We start from the raw sequence: 17178 nt of genomic DNA, 5'->3' as shown, positions 1-17178 counted from the left end.
CTAAATCAACAATAAGAATTCCTCCCAGTTATATAATACTTACTTTGTAAGCTTTCAAAAATTTTTCATGCATGTTCCCTAATTTTGAGTTTCATATCAATAATACATTAGAATAGGTATTTTTTAAAAGATTTATTTTATGCATATAAGAACTGGAGTACAGGCCAGAGGTGTGGAGGGTAAGAGGATTCACCAGAGACAGAGTGGGGAACAGAACAGGCAGACTAACTGAGGGGAACAGCAGGAGAGTGAGGAGTGGTCTGCTTTGCTATGTGGGTAGCTTCCTGGGCGGGGATAGAACTCCCACTGCAGTGGCTGCAGATAGCTTCATAGGTTGCGTCTTAACCCCTTGCGCCAGCAGGGTGGCCCCAAATTAGAATAGTATTAGACTTTATTTTGGATTGGCAAACTGAGACAAACTAGGGCTATTAAATCATATGCCCAAGGTAACATGGTTGGAAGTACAGAATCTGGCCTTACATTTGTCTTCTGACTCTAAGTTCATCTATGACAAACCTCTTCGGATTAAACCTCACTACCTTTTGTCCTGTCCCCTATTTCTTTTCAAAAGATCTATTTGGGCTTAGTGAATTTTATATAAAAGCTAGCCCTTAATACACCAAGAGGTCAGATTTAATACATGGAAAGATAGTGGAATAAATTAAGCTCAAAGGAGAGAAGTTACTGTGCTGTGAGTTATGAAGGAAAGAGAAACAAGCCAGGTAGGAAAGGCAGGTGTGAGCACTAAGTGCAGCAGGACACAGAACAATGATCTTGCCTTCATGCTTGCACATGAAGAGGCCCAATCTGTCCCTGGGAATGGCAAGGCCAACATAGCGATCGGTAGGGGTGAAACTTGAGCTAAAACTGATGTGGCACAGAGGTTAAGTGCTCCCAAGACAGAATCTGGTAGTTCGATTTGAAGCCTGACTCCTCTACTTAAGGCCTATGTGATCTGAAGCAATTTACTAACCTCTAGGAGCCTCAGCTTCTCCCACAGGCAATAAAGACCAAAATATCTTCCCTATGTAAATACCTTAGCAAAGTGCTCCATAGCTGCCATTTATTATTACTAGGCAAAGGAAGTGCTTCAAAAGGAATTTTTTTCTTAAATCACTAAATCTAGGCATTTGTTCTCTACAGTGTTTTCTATACTAGCTGAAACCTAGAAATAGCTTGCCCAGTAATTAAGGAAGAACCAACTGATTTCCCTACTTGATAAAATATTTTGTATCTATTAACAATGAAGGCCATGTAGCAATATGGAACAATGAACGCCCTGTAGCAATATGGAAAAGTATTGCAGATTCTGAAAGACAGCAGAGCCAGAAAGATATGGTCTTTGGGCAATGCAGCTAAAGCCAAATATTTAGGATTCTCTGAGGTATCATAAGATCAAAAGGTAAGATAACTGGTATGGTAACAGATACTAAATAACTAGGAGTGATTTATAAATTCCTGTAAGAGATGGAGGCCTAGACAGGTCAAAAAAGAATTATGGTGCAAGAAGAAACTGAGGTAGGCCTGGGAGAATGGATAGAATTTATGTTAGAGGGGAAAAGGCTATTTCATATAAAGGGCACAGAAGTAGTTCCACTATGTAGAGGACGGAATACTCAGAGATGGGCCAGGAGGCCTGAGAGCTGACCTGTCAGGACAGTCGTAGCTGGGGTCACATTCATGGAGAACCCTACATGCCAGGCTAAGTTGTCTGAACTATATGCTAAAAGCTTGTTGAACACAGAAAAAGCAATGTTTGAGGAAAAATATGGAAGCATGGGATATTGTTGAAAAGCAGTACTCCCTCATGCAGGGCCAAGCTTTGGGGGCAAGTTTGTGAATTGTAAGGGTCTAATACAAGGAATATTTAGAATGCTGTGCCCTTCTTTCATCTTTCTAATTCACATGGTGTCCCCCACCCACTTCTGTCTCTTTCTTTACTGCCATAGGCTTCCAGTGTCTACTGACCACGGCTCTTCTCAGCTCCTCCCATTCCCTAGATAGGTCCAGCATCTGGACCAACCAGTGTAGAAGGAAGCATTCGCTAGGAAACAATGACCAGGAACAAACAGGGAAAGACCTTTTTATCCTACCCTTTCCATCAATCACACCCCCCAAGGCTGGGATGGGGCATGGTTTTCTCATCCTTCAAAACAAGAAACAAGGAGGAGTGTACCTCTGTCTCCAGTGTGCCTCCAGTCTTCCACTTCAGCCCACAGCACTGTGCACAGCTCAAGAACCAATATTTGAAAAAGGCTGCTACAAACCTTACCTTCTCTCAGGAGGTAGTATGGCAACGAGGACTGCCCAGCATTCCTTATAGCCAGTACAGCTTTGACCATCTCTACAATACAGACAACATTATCCAGCCTCCCCAGATCAGGAGGACCCAACCTAAGAAACTGGTCAGCTTCAAGCTCTTGGAGTTTGCAGGTACCTCAGCAAGGGTTACTTCCCAGGCTGTGAAGACAGAAACCACTGCCAAACTTACAGTGAAACTGAAGAAATCAAAGCCAGCAAGCCCAATCCAAGAAATGCCTTACCCTCTCACCCTTCATCCTTCCAGGGATCCAGACATGCTGGACACAGCTTCCCCAGATGTAAACCTGGAGGAAAGGGAAACCTGGCTTCCACCTTCTGAGAAGGCAGCCAGAGCTTGGGAGGCCCTTGTGCTGGAAAAGCTGAACAAGCGCACTGCCCGATGGATTCAAAACAAACGTCCCCCAAGGCCTGGGGTACCTTCCAACAAGTGGCAGAACTTCTTGCGCCAACAGTATGACTGGAGCCACATCCGGGATGAGCTCACTTCTGCTAGTGACTTGGAACTCCTGAAACAGCTGGAGGCCGAAGAGACAGCAGAATTTGAGGGAAAAAGTGTTATTCCACACATCCCGAAAAAAGAAAAGCCAGAGATGCTGCTTCCTGTTTATTACAGGTAGACTGGCTGGGGCCTTAGGCACCTTTAAAAATCCTCGTTTCCCTTCGAGGACTCCCAGGTGGGCCCATGTTCCTTATTTCTGAACTCTCCCGTCAACCTTTGTGTTCTCTATCACCAACCTGCTCTTTAAGATCTCCTTATAGTGAGGTTCCTCAACCTTGGCACTACTGACATCCTGAGATGGGTAATTCTTTGTTTGTGGGGTGTGGGGGGTCTGCCCTGTGTAGAGTAGAATGTGTAACAGCATCCCACTGGATGCCAGTAGCATTCTTCAGTTGTCACAACCAGAGATGTTTTAAAATTCACATATGTCCTCTGGAGGGACAAAATTGCTTCCATTTGAGAACCTTGAAAGGGACTGGTTCTCAGTCTTTCCCAGCAGATGGAGCTATTATCTAGCTGCTCCCAGAAATGTATCCATGGTGAGGGTGAGGAAGGCAGACACTTAAAAAAGGCGGTGAGGCTTCATCTTGTATCACTTTGATAAGGAGCTAGTGTGTTGCTGACTCAAAAGCTGACCTGCAGCAGGACACAGACCAACCTGAGAGAAGAGATTACTGCATTTCTCAGATTGCTTCCTTTTCATTTTTTGTTAGAGGGAAGACCAGAGTTATTACAATGTCCCTGATTCCCAAAAGTGAAGAAAAAGTGGAAAACCATTTGTGTATTCATTTATTGGACAAATATAAATTACATTTTCACTATTTTCCAGGCTCTCTACGAAGTGCTAGGAATACAACATAAATAAGACAGACGTGGACCTATCACTTAAGGAGCTTAAGTCCACTGGGGTGGACTTATATTAAATAAACATACACACACACACACACAAGTAAGGTAATTAATGGAGGTGGTGGGTTCCTTACCCCAAGTTCCTTCCCCCATGTACCTCTAAGGGCCCCAAATTAAACAGGTCAATGCTGGGAGTGTGACTGCTCTATTATGCTGTCCTGAGACTGCAGAAGGATTGGTTCCATTAGGGGAGGAGGTAAGTAGCTAAAGATGGGTCTTTTTGGTAGCTCCATATTCATTTGACATCTTGGAGCCAAGGCCAATAGTTAAAACATAGGTGTTCTTTAGATGTTCATGTGTGTAGGAGCTAAGCTTAAGGAGAGGAAAGGGAGCTGTGGATCTGATGGAAGAGGATAGTCCATCTCTTACCTTTCCTTTATCTGCCTCTTTCACTCCTGCTAAGGTTACCCAATTACTTGCCAGAAGTATATTCAGTGGAATCCACGCCTTGCAACAATGAGACAACTGAGGATGTCAATGGAAAGATGAGAAGCTTCTGGCCACCAAACCAGAGCTACTTCCGACAGGTGAATCCCCGAGCTGGAAAGTATGCTTACTCCACAGACAACACCTTTGAACAGGAGATATACTTTGGTAATAAGCTGGGGTGCTGTGGTGAGGGCTGAGGTGGATGTGGAACAGGGAGGGGGAAGGCAGCTAAGAGAGGGAATAGTCATAAGTGTGGATGACAGGTCTTAGATGTCTCAGGTGTTCATGCAACATCTCCTAGCATTGTTTTTAGGGGAATAGGGAGTAGAGGACAGGTATCTGGTAGGGAGGAAATGGTTCTCCTCTTCCCCCTTTCTCTATTCCTCTATCTTACTAAGGGTTCAGTGGAAGTGGGGTTGTAAAGAAGGCAACCTACCTTTTTATATAACCTACTTCTCTGCCCACCTTTCTCACTTTGAGATATTCTCCCAATGCAGTGCCATGATGCAAAAAAAATCAAAGGTATTGGAGTCTGTACCTTTATACTTTATTTGTAAAATGATAGTAACAAAAATACAACCTTCCTCTTCCATTTTGCCATTCCTTAGATGCCTAGACTCCAGGATGCATGATTTAGATCTGCATGTTCCAACTTGTTTATTCTTCCCTACTCCCATCTTGTTTCTAAATTGCTACCAACTGAAACTTTTTTTTTTTATTTATTTTATTTATACATAGAAGAGGAGTGTAGACCAGAGGTGCGGGGGGGCCAGGAGAGTGTATGAGAGGATTCACCAGGGACAGAATTGGGAGCAAAACAGGCAGATCCACAGAAATACATGCTGAGGGAAGAAGCTGGCAAGACAGGAGAGGTCTGCTGTGCCTTGTGGGTCACCTCCCTGGCCGGGGATTGAACTCGTGCTGCAGTGGCTGTGGACAGCTTCAAAGTGCTGACACTTAAATCCTTGTGCCAGCAGGGAGGCCCCCAACTGAAAGTCTTTTAAAAGTGTCTAACAAAATTATTCATATGACTGATAAGCAATGAATTAGATAGCCCTTTATTAGAATCTAGCTTTTTAAAGGGGACAATGCCTCTAAGTTAGACAGGTTCTGCTTTGGCTTCCAGGTCTCTAAGCTACCAGTTCATATTTCCAAGCACCAGTCACCTGCAAGAGATGCCCCACACCCTGGTAGTCACAATGCCTGGGGGCTTAGAGTAGGTCAAAAGAATCCGAGTCTGATCTGGGTGATCAAAAACCCAGGAAGAGAAGGAGAGAGATGCTGGGGACTCATTATTTATCTGTTCACAGACAAAGTCCAGATCATTCACCAGTTAGGCAGAAAGAGAGACGAAATATTACTGGCAAACCTTAATCGGTACAAGAAGCATCTCTCTAAGATCTTCCCTGAAGTTCCAGAAAGGTGGACCTCCCAGCCGGTTCCTGAAGCAGGTAAGCAGACATTACCTGATGATAGAAATTAGCTATTTATTTAAGGTCCCTGTTTTATAGATTGGGGCACCATCAGTATCTATGGGAGTCTTTTCTTACCAACTAAAATTCATCTTAAAATTTATAAAATTATAAAACACCACCTGTAACTAAGAAAAGTCTAAACATCCATTCAGTTGAAATTAGATAAAACTTAGATGTAAACAAGTGATTTGGGGCCAGTAATTGCCATTAAGGTTGATCCTGTCCCAATGCTTCCAGAGGAAGTAATGTAAACCCTTGCTCTTTTCCCTTGGGCTGGTTCTACCCTCCCCCTCCATTTTTAGGCCCATATCTGCTTCCAGGTTGAGGGTTGTAGGTTTCTCTTTCACAAGTACACCATTCTTCACTCTGCAAGACAGGCAGTGAAATGGAGATGGTCAAAAATGAGCTTATGAAACAAAAAGTGACCACCCTCTGAGAGACTACATTGTGATACTGATTTTTGTGATATTTATTGATAGGTGATTTTGTGACTATGATTTTTAAACCATTAAGCGCTATGTAAACTCAAGGCATTATTATTATAATACTACCTTCCCCATAAGCCAACTCTATTCTCCATATCCTCTCCTCTGAGAACAGGCAAGTTCAAAAATAAAAAGTTAATCAGTGGTTCCTGGGGTGGGTGGGGGTAGAAATAAGAATAGGATGATAAAAGTATTCTAAAATTGGACAGTGTCAAGGTAGTTGCACAACTATATAACGATACTAAAAATGAGTCATATGCACTTTTTTTTAAAAAGATTTATTTATTTATTTATACAAGTACTGGGTACAGTCAGAATTGTGGGAGGGTGAGAGAATTCACCAGAGCCAGAGCGGGGAGCAGAACAGGCAGACTGACGAAATACACTGCTGAGGGGAGCAGTGGGCACAGCAGGAGAGGTCTGCGCGCCATGGGGGACCCTTGCCGGCTGGCCGGGGATCGAACAGGCACTGCAAAGGCTGCAGGCAGCTTTGCAGCCCAGTGCTCAACCGCTGCGCCACCGGGGAGGCCCTAATATGCACTTTAAAAAGATTAATTTTACAGCATGTGAATTCTACCTTGATAAGGCTATTTAAGAAAAAAAAAGTCCTCTGAGCATCCTACTACATGCATGGCAACTTCACCACCTATCTCATTTGCTTCATAGGCACTTCTTCCCCCGTGGCACTGGAATCCTGCCCTCTTTTCCCCCAGAAAAAAGAACATTTAATGAATTGATGCTGTGGGATTTTTCATATCCAACTTCTTTTTAAAATAGTATTTGAAATTGATCTGGGGGAAGTCAAGTCAGAATAGTAATACATACACTCTTTCTCGTAACCACTTTGCTCATCATCTCATCTCAGGAAATATTAGATATGAAAGAACCTGGGGGAAAAAAGGGAAAATTCCTGGGGTGAGTGTGGTAGATTTTTTCCCCCCTTTCTACTTGATTGTATTGAAAAATGTAGATGATAACTTAAATAATGAAAATTCTCATGAGATAAAGTATATTTATTACTAAATAATCTCCAGTTTCCCCTGAAACATGATATAAAACTCTTTAGTGTGCCCAGATCACTAAAGTTCCAAGCACAGGTTTTATGCTACAAGTCACAAAGGCACTTTTTCTTCCTGATAACAAAGTGTACTGTGCCTTTGTCCCACACCCAAAAAAAAAAAATCAAAAGGTTTTATGCTTCCTTTAAAAGATGACTTTTGATGCACAATGGCAAGTAGATGTGTTTCTTTCTGCCTGTCAACTCAAAATACTGCAAGTAAAATTAGTACTGACAGTTGTGTTTTTTCCCCACAGAGGTCATGTGAGAGATTTTAAAAATCCATTTTAACTCCCTGAGCAGAGGGGTTAATTTACCAATTTTTCACTTCCTTGGGAGGGATTTCAAGCATTCTGAGGAGTGTGGGAGTTTCATGTGGCAAAGTATCTACTCACTGAGAGCTGACCTGCTGGAGGTGGTTCTATAGCTTCTGGCTGCACACATCCCATACTAGAAAGGAATGAAGCCCTCAGGAGAGCAACTGAGTTTCCCTGGCATGACCAAACTGAGTGAGGGACATTTAGAAGGTATTTTCTGTGTGGGCATCTGAGCTAAACTTCCCTGGAGTCTCAAAAGACTTTCTTTGTACATTAGAAGAAAGAGATGGAACTGCCCTCCTAACTCAAAGGAAAGAACTGATACAGAGAATTCTAAAATTGTAGGACGTTAGAATTAAATCTTAGAAGAAATAGATGGTTGACAGTGATAGATTACAACAAAAGCCTGACAAGCAAGGTGGCATATAGTAAATTCAGTAACCTGGAAATGTTCTTTTTTATATCTGTCTGGCCTTCTCCACACAACTACTGAGGCTCTCTGAATCTGTCTGACCCCAGGGAGAATAATAAGTATTTTTATATAACAGTTTATATAACTTTTTTCCTATTATCAAATTTCCAAGTGCTACTTGTCATAATTAGGAAAAACTCAGAAATACTAAAATCTTTAAAATTTAGCAACTTTGCTTTTTTTAAAGATTTATTTATTTATACAAGAACTGGGGTACAGTCAGAGGCACAGAAGGGTGAGAGAATTCACCAGAGACAGAGTGGGGAGCAGAACAGGCAGATGGACCAAGGACACTGCTGAGGGGAACAGTGGAGGAGGCAGGAGAGGTCTGCCATGCCATATGGGAATCTCCCTGGCCGGCCAGGAATCAAACCCGTAATGTGGAGGCTGTGGACAACTTCACAAAGTGGTGCTCAACCAGCTGCACCACTGGGGAGGCCCAAAATTTAGCAACTTTGTAGCACCATTTCTCCTTCCCAATTAAAAACAGAAAGAAAACTTAATAAATTAGGAATGGCCAATTACATTCTACTTTAAATTGCAGTATATAAAATGTTGAGTTTTATGAGCAAGCACTATTAACATATAAACATGTTTATGTGCCTACATCTTTATTAAACTTATGACAGCTTTTTCATGTATCAGTTTTTCTCCTCCCTCATCATGGATACGTGTAGTCACACATGGGACTTACATTCAGTTTCCTATGTAATCAGAGGAAAGTTCACTCTTGTGAGTTTTGTTTAGCTTTAGTGTTAGGCAGGAATGAGAATGTGACACTAGCTGGCAATGCAGGCCCAGGGCAGTGCGCTGAGACCTCATGCTGCCATGCTATAGTTTATAGGCCTGTGAAAGGAGCCCAGCGCTGGACTGCTTTGCCCACTCCGGTCAAGGATCTGCTGCTGCAAGTGGGTGAGAAGGATGTGCCCAGTAAGACCAGGAGGAAGCAGGGAGATTCTCTAAAGGAGAATGTGACTTGGGAACTGGTGGTTCTGCGGAAGATGCTGCAGGAATGGAAGACTGGCTGGGCGCTAAGTGAGTGATGGGGTGGAGTGGTGAGTATGATCTCTGTGGGTATTTGTGTTGGGGGAGGCTCTCATCTTGGACTAGTGTTTCTCCATCTTTAAGTATCCATCCCTCCTTCGTGAAACATAAAAATCCGGTTGCCTCACAAAAGAGGGGAGCAGCGGGGTAGGCAGGAGAGTCTTTCACAAAATGTTAGATGAATGTTAGTTGAAATGTGTCTGGCTGCTTTTTGCTCAGGTGGATTTTACTTAAATTAGTGGAAACTCACTACACTGAGACTCTTCATAGAAAGGAGCCCTCATCTTACCAGCTGCTGAAACCTTATGCTAATTAAATGAAATGACAAAATACACTGCCCAAGCAATGGAAATTGTATTTGGCTGAACAGCTACATTTGTAGTGGCATAAATAACCCCTTCCCAAAATTCCCTGATCAGGCTGGGATTGTCATGTAGCTGTGCTATCATACAGCTATATTTTTTAAAAAGATTTATTTATTTATACAAGAGCTGGGGTACAGGCCAGAGGCGCGGGAGAGTGAGAGGATTCACCAGAAACAGAGCAGGGAACAGAACAGGCAGACGGACCGAAATACACTGCCGAGGGGAGCAGCGGGCGAGACAGGAGAGGTCTGCTGCGCCATGTGGGCATCTCCCCAGCTGGCTGGGAATCGAACCAGTGCTGCAGAGGCTGCGGACAGCTTCACGGCGCTGCGCTCAACCCTCTGCGCCACTGGGGAGTCCCCATATAGCTATATTTTTGCCTTCAGATATATGGGAGTAGATCACTGAGTGTCTGGGGCAGAGTAAAAGTATATCCAGGACTGTCGAAAGCTCCAATATTTGAGGACTCTAGGGTTGCTGGCTTTTAGAACAAGAGAGATTAATTTAGTACAGAAATAGAGGTGATCCATTTTACATAAACCAGATAATATAAAGGAAAAAAGACTGAAAAAGATACTCTGAGTAAAAGCTACTACAAGGGAGCACTTACAGATGGTAGAAATAAATACTGAAATAAAAACTTGATACCTGCAAAGCGAAAAGTTGGCAATGAAATGAAGATGGAAAACAAAGAGCCATCAAAGGTACAGAAACCTAGTGATAATTACAATCATTTAATATTTAAACCGTTATCTTGCTAGACATTCTGCTAAAAAGTGTGTCTTGTTAACTCATTACTCAAAGGAACTCAAAATGATAGGTTCTAGTATTTTTCCCATCTTACAAAATAGAAATCTAAAACTCAGAGATTAGGTAACTTATCCAAGGTCACAGAGCTAACAACTATGATTCCAAACCAGGTATGCCTGACAACAAAGTACCTTTAACCACTATGTTTTATTGCTCTTTTCATTTTCCAGAGTAACAATGAAAAGTTATTTAAGCAAGGAAAGACTAATAGGAATGAGGGCCTCCCCGGTGGCGCAACGGTTGAGCGCTGGGTTGCGAAGCTGCCCGCGGCCTCTGCGGCGCCGGTTCGATCCCCGGCTGCTCCCCGGCCACCAGAGGAGGGTCCCACATGGCGTGCAGACCTCTCCTGCCGCCCGCTGCTCCCCTCAGCAGTGTACTTCGGTCCTTCTGCCTGCTCTGCTCCCCGCTCTGGCTCTGGTGAATTCTCTCATCCTCCCGCGCTTCTGACTGTACCCAGTGCATGTATAAACAAAAACAAACAAACAAACCAGCAAACAAATAAATAAAGCATGCCTCTATAAAAAAAAAAAAAAAAAAAAGACTAATAGGAATGGACTTGGAGAATTTTTGTTTGAGAACTGCTCAAGAGGGTACATGGGTCATCAGAGAAATAACTTCCCAAAAGACCCCACCTCGGGGCCCTTTAATGTTGTGAGCCAAAGTTTTGCTTGAATTGCCAGAGGGAAGTAGGAAGAAGGGGACTTCTTGTTCTCTGCCTACACACGATATTTAAGGTAGTTCTCTTCTCATTTATCTCCCTGTGGCACAGTTACTGAGTGGCACCATAGGACAATAGAGGGCCTGCTGCAGAACTTGAGGGACATGCATGATGACATTCGGATCCAAGCCATCATCACGTGTGCCACAGCTGCTTTAGAACGGCCCCGGATTGCCATCAGTCAGAGTGACTCAGGTGAGAGTCAGAAGAAGACTGCTTGAGAATGTAAACAATATAAGCAAATAGAACATTTGTAGTGCTGGGGACCCTGGATCTTATCTGAGGTCATTTTACAAATCCAGAAACCAAGACCCAGAGACCGGCCTAAATATACAGTTTAATGCTGAGATTAAAATTCTTGATTTCTAGATCAGTTCTTTTTGAACTACATTTCATCTTTCTTTGTTCAGTAGATTTCAGGGAAGTTCATATTATCCCACATTGAGAGATTTCCTTCACTATAGCCAAAAATTATACACCCCCCCCCACATATTTTAATATTTACTTATTTTTGCGTGGAAGGACTGGGGTATAAGCCAGAGGTGTGGGGGGTGAGAGGATTCATCAGAGACAGTGGAGAGCAGAAGAGGCAGATGGACTGAAATACACTGCTAAGAGGAGCAGCAGGCAAGACAGGAGAGGTCTGCTGTGCCATATGTAGGTTAACTTCCTGGCTGAGGATCAAACAGGCCATCGCAGTGATAGTGCTGAGACTTAACCTCTAGGCCACCAGAGAGGCCCCCCAAATTATATTTAAACAAACACACACACACTCTTCTCCCAACTCTACTTTACCCTTTCTTTGATAGCATATCTCAAATTCAACAAGTTCAAAACTGAACTCCTCATCCTTACCACAGACTCCACCCCACATTCCAAATGTCAGTCAGCAGCCCCACAATCTATCATTCTGATTCAGTCATTCTGGACAAATCATTTTTCTCCTTACAACCAATTAAATTCTACTAATTCTGGATCTCCCTGGTGCCCTATTGCCTAAGTTCAGCCTGAGGCCTGAGTTCAGTCCTGGCCAGGGAACTAACCCACCTATGGCACAGCAGACCTCTCCTCTCTTTCCAGCTGCTCCCCTCAGCAGTGTATTTCAGCAAATCTGCCTGTTCTGCTCTCCTTCTATTTCTGGTGAATCCTCTAACCCCCTGCACCTCTGACCTACACCCCAATTCTGTGCAAAAATAAAAATTTTTTAAAATATTTAAATAAAAATAAACTCTACTAAATCTGCCTCATAAATATCTCACCTTTTTTAAATTACAAAAGAAAAACAAAATGTCATTATTAGTCAACACAAAAGAATACATAGAGGTAACTACCTCTACCCACCTCATTTCCCAGGTCCAACCCCACCCGTTGCTACCTTCCTTGGGTAATCAATGTTTACAATTTGGCATTTCACATCTCTCTCTGAGTTTACAAACAAGTGCCAACATATAGGTGGGTTTTCTATTTATTACAAAGATGAGTGTTGAATTAAATCATACTTTCTAGTTTTTCCTGTGATTTGTGTATATGATGAATTTTGTTGTTAAATTCTTACAGTAAATCTTAATGGATTGCCAGATATTATCCTTTTGTTACTCTGAATGTGTTACCTGTTAATATTTTGTTTTATGCATTCATAAGTGAAATCAGAAGTTTTGTTTTTATTGACACTAATTTTGTTCAGTTTTAGTTTTCCCTAGCTTTGTGAATGTGAAGAGTTGGCCATTTTTTCCAATAGTCTGCAATCTTTTGAAAAAGAAATGTCAATAATCTTTTTCTTCCCTAGAAAGCAGTTCCCAATACAAGAGCCAGAACTGTAATCTATTAAAGAATTGGTTTAATAAGACAACAGAACCCAGATAATGAAAACTATAAAATGCTATTGAAAGGACATAAAACCAACTGATTCTATTTATCCCTCAAGCAGCTCCTCGGACATCGCCTTTAATGTGAAGCCTAGGCTGGCACATGTTCCTTCTCTGCTGCTGATAGCATCCTAAATATTCTGTCCTAGCATTTATTATTCTATGATAATTGTCTATTTACTTTTGTTATCTCTATCAGGCAAGGAACTCCTAAGAGCACTCATTTTACCTCTACAAAGCTGTCATGTTCTTAAAATTTTCCTTTACTTACTTCCTGTTTATTGAGTTCCAGATACATGTGTGTTTCTCCTCCAGGTTTTCAAATTGCTGCTCCCTCTGCTGGAAGATTCTTTCTCTCTCTTCACGAGATTAACTGCTGCACTCGCCCTTCAATTTTCAGCTCAGGTGTCCCTTCCTCTGAGGCATTTTCCCTACCCCACCACTCTGACTTGGTTCAGTGTCCCTGCTATACACTCCCACTCATAGTTTTATTATAACAATTACCTTGGGTTTTAAATGGGATGATGTATTTTTAATGCCTGACATATAGAGAAAAACTTCAACAGGCAGGAAAAGATATTATAATGTTATCTTCAAATTTCCTCATACATTTGAAGACTTTTGTCTTCCCTCAGAAGGATTGTACCTTGCATATGATCCCTTTCATATGTTCTGGGTGTCTAGATTTTGATTTGTCTTTTTTTTTTTTTTTTTTTTATATAGAGGCATGTTTTCTTTCCTTCCTTTCTCTCTCTCTCTCTTTCTTTCTTTCTTTTTGTTTATACATGCACTGGGTACAGTCAGAAGCGCGGGAGGGTGAGAGAATTCACCAGAGTCAGAGTGGGGAGCAGAGCAGGCAGAAGGACCGAAGTACACTGCTGAGGGGAGCAGCGGGCGGCAGGAGAGGTCTGCGCGCCATGTGGGACCCTCCTCCGGTGGCCGGGGAGCAGCCGGGTATCGAACCGGCGCCGCAGAGGCTGTGGGCAGCTTCGCAACCCAGCGCTCAACCGCTGCGCCACCGGGGAGGCCCATAGATTTTGATTTGTCTTGTTACTTCCACAGAGAAAATTGTTTTACTCATTTCTTGAAATATTCAGTTGACTTTTATTTACTCCTCTGAAATATACATATTCCTAACAAGCCCATTCTTAACAGATACCTTAGTAGTTCATGATGGTGACAAAAAGGACAGATCATTAGAAATCCTAAAATCTTAGTCAAAGGCACAGCTCTACTGCTTTTTGGGAAGTCAATCTCTCAGAGCAGCAAATACCTTATCTATAAAATAAGGAGAGCTGTGGACAAAGGGCAATCAATGCCTTTTCCCCTGCCACTTGAGAATTTTAGTTTCAGATAAATGCCTAACTATTCCTCTGATAACAATAAGGATAGGAACTATCTTTATAGGCAACATTATGATAAAAAATGAAGACTGAATAATGAATTATATTTGGGCTGGGAATAACTGAAATAAAAATAGCTGATAGAGATATCACACTTCGGTCTCCTTGAATGTTGTGATTTAGAATAGGTATGCCCTTTATTGACCTTGAAATTATTTCTATTGGCGGTGTTAAAACATGTTTCTATGAAATGTAAGACTTGTGCTTAGAGTGGATTCCATGCTCCTGAACTTTCCCCAGAAGGCTCCATGGATGCTGTACAAACTACGTCAAGAACTCTGGCCAAAAGTAACGCCTAATGTTGCCCTTTCGGCAAACTGTGCCCCATCCTGTGCTCTCTGAAAACTGGTGCCATGTGTGGCCTATGATAATCTTATGAGTCTGAAAATTGGTTAAACCTAAAGACACTCTGGTGAGCTCTGCAGTAATTCCTGTTTTGCCTACTTCAATAGTTAGAAAATTGAATGATAATGAATATGAAAACACTATATAAACGACAAAATAGTATCTAAATATAATTGTTAGTAATTAAAAATACAAAGATAAGTAGGTTGACTTTCATCACTAAAATTAATGTGAAGGTTGCTATGACCTAGCTGGAAACATTTGTCTTTGGTTTGACTATAGCTTTTTAAAGGCCAGATGATAAAGGGTAGGAACTTGCATACCCAGCACAGAAGTGAACCATAAAATCCCCATTACAGGGCTCAGTTAAATTCTATTTAGAGCCTGAGGTTGGACATCATGGGGAAGAAAGCTGCATTTCAGAGAAAAGCAAAGTGGCTAGTCCCCTCTTACCTAGCTCTCTCTTAATTATAGACAAGGAGATTGTGAAAGCCCCACCTATCCAGGACTTACCAGAGGCTCTACATCCTGCCCTGGAGGCTGCTCTTTGTGACAAGAATGCCAATGTACGGATGGCAGCAGCGCTATGCCAGTATGCCATACAGTCACATAATCCTCTTGCCCAGGAGATCATGCAGACTGCCCTTTTGAAGGGTGAGTAACTCCCTGATAATTCTAATCTGGAAATAGGGGGTAAAGAGAGGGCATCTCACCATCAGCTTTTCCTAATCCTTCCCTCTCATGCCCTGTGATAGCTCCTGTGCTGAGTTTTGGTTTATTAGAACAGCTTTCTTCTGAGGTACTGTTACAAATTAGGTACATGTCACCAAATGGTACCTGTGCATTTGACCCTCTTTCACACAACTTTCAATAAATTGAAAAGATAATGTAACAATATTAAAGAGTACTTTTTGAAATGAAAGAATCACCTCTGAACACACATTTTTGCACATTTACTTCTAGGCATTATTCACATGTATTGCTGGAATAATGCAATCAAAAATGTTCTGTCAGGTGATAAGCCCAATGTGCCTAACTGTTCCCCTCTAGGAGGGGAGAAACAACAAAAGCCTCTATTCCAGTCTTCCATGTATCTAGAGGGAAGAACAGCTTTATCTCTCAGCCAGACCAGAAGAGCCTTACTGCTCTAACACCCAGCATGAGTCTTTTAGGATTTGACTTCTCATGTTAAGATTTTTCAGTTTCTATTTTAAAGCCTTGATATAATCTGTTTAAATACAGGATTGGATTTCTAGACTGAGAGGGGTACAAGAAAGTGAGATATCAAGCAGGTAGCAGTCTTGTGTACTAACCCAAAGACTGTTTTCTGGGAACAACAGATTACCACTTTTTTTTTTAAGATTTATTTTTTTTTTATACAAGCACTGAGGTACAGGCCAGAGGCGTGGGAGGGTGAGAGAATTCACCAGAGACAGAGCAGGAAGCAAAACAGGCAGAAGGACAAAAGTACACTGCTGAGGGGAGCAGCAGGTGAGACAGGAGAGGTCTGCCTCGCCATGTGGGAATCTCCCTGCCTGGCTGGGAATTGAAGCAGCACTGCAGAGGCTGCGGACAGCTTCACAGCACTGTGCTCAACCCGCTGCGCCACCAGGGAGGCCCTGTTTTTGTTTTTTTTTTTTTAGATTTATTTATTTATACAAGAACCAGGGTACAGGCCAGAGGCGTGGGAGGGTGAGTGGATTCACCAGAGATTGAGCAGGGAACAGAACAGGCAGAAAGACTGAAATACACTGCTGAGGGGAGCAGCAGGCGAGACAGGAGAGGCCTGCCTCGCCATGTGGACATATCCACAGCCAGCGGGGATCAAACCAGCACTGTAGAGGCTGCTGACAGCTTCACAGCGCTGTGCTCAACCACCTGCGCCACTAGGGAGGCCCCAGATTACCACTTTGGACTTTTTTTTTTTCACCCATCATGGCAGGTAATAGTGTGGACAGCTGGGCTGCAGCTCAGTGCTTGGCTGTGGAAGGTGCTGCCACCTATCCTGTGATTAAGAGGATCCTCCATCAGCTGTTTAACAAGAAGAACGAGGCCACTGCACAGCAGTCTTGTATGCTCCTGCGCCACCTCAGTGAGAAGACAGTATGTGTTCATTACAGAGTCAGAGAAAAAAAACCCAGTTTGGAGAAACCAGTGGGCCACTGAAGTCAGTGCATGTAGGAATCAAAAATGCAAGTAGTTGGGTGGGATGGTGTCAAGCATAGATAAGTGGACTCAGTGTAAGTGAAATGGTATAGAGGTATATATAGGAAGAAAGTGACAACAGCTAGCTGAGAGAAAGGTGCACAGAATAGGTCACAATTTTTTTTTTTTTTTTGTGGGACCCTCGCCGGTGGCCGGGGAATGAACGGGCGCTGTAGAGGCTGTGGGCAGCCTCGCAGCCCAGCGCTCAACCGCTGCACCACCAGGGGAGGCCCGGTTACAAAAGTTTTTTAACTGTGTATGCAAGAAAAGTTATGACATGTAAAATTTACTTTTGCTAGATGTTTATTATTGAAAACTGCAGGGACCTACAATGGTGTTTATTTTCAGTAGAAACATGAAACTCACAGATCTGAGGCATATACAAATCTTTTGGGAGTAAAAATAAAGTCAAGAAGAGAAGGCCCCGAAAGTTTTGTTTTGATTACTAAATCTGTATT

General features: G+C 42.5%; 1 protein-coding gene across 1 annotated transcript in view; it reads left to right on the top strand.

The window, feature by feature from the left end:
• Positions 1 to 2054: 2054 nt before the first annotated feature.
• Positions 2055 to 17178, top strand: part of HEATR4 (HEAT repeat containing 4) — a gene marked incomplete at both ends in the record, with an annotated part of 32819 nt that continues 17695 nt past the window's right edge. The window contains 7 exons of the mRNA XM_084240298.1: positions 2055 to 2935; positions 4134 to 4324; positions 5470 to 5610; positions 8803 to 9000; positions 10954 to 11097; positions 15008 to 15169; positions 16458 to 16618. Of these exons, the coding sequence (XP_084096424.1) occupies positions 2055 to 2935; positions 4134 to 4324; positions 5470 to 5610; positions 8803 to 9000; positions 10954 to 11097; positions 15008 to 15169; positions 16458 to 16618 (1878 nt within the window). The remainder of the gene's footprint in view (positions 2936 to 4133; positions 4325 to 5469; positions 5611 to 8802; positions 9001 to 10953; positions 11098 to 15007; positions 15170 to 16457; positions 16619 to 17178) is intronic.

This window comes from Talpa europaea (genome assembly GCF_964194135.1).
Source record: "Talpa europaea genome assembly, chromosome: 8".
Classification (NCBI taxonomy): Eukaryota; Metazoa; Chordata; class Mammalia; order Eulipotyphla; family Talpidae; genus Talpa; species Talpa europaea.
The sequence above is the reverse complement of the archived record's forward strand: the minus strand, read 5'-3'. Positions and strand labels throughout refer to the sequence as shown.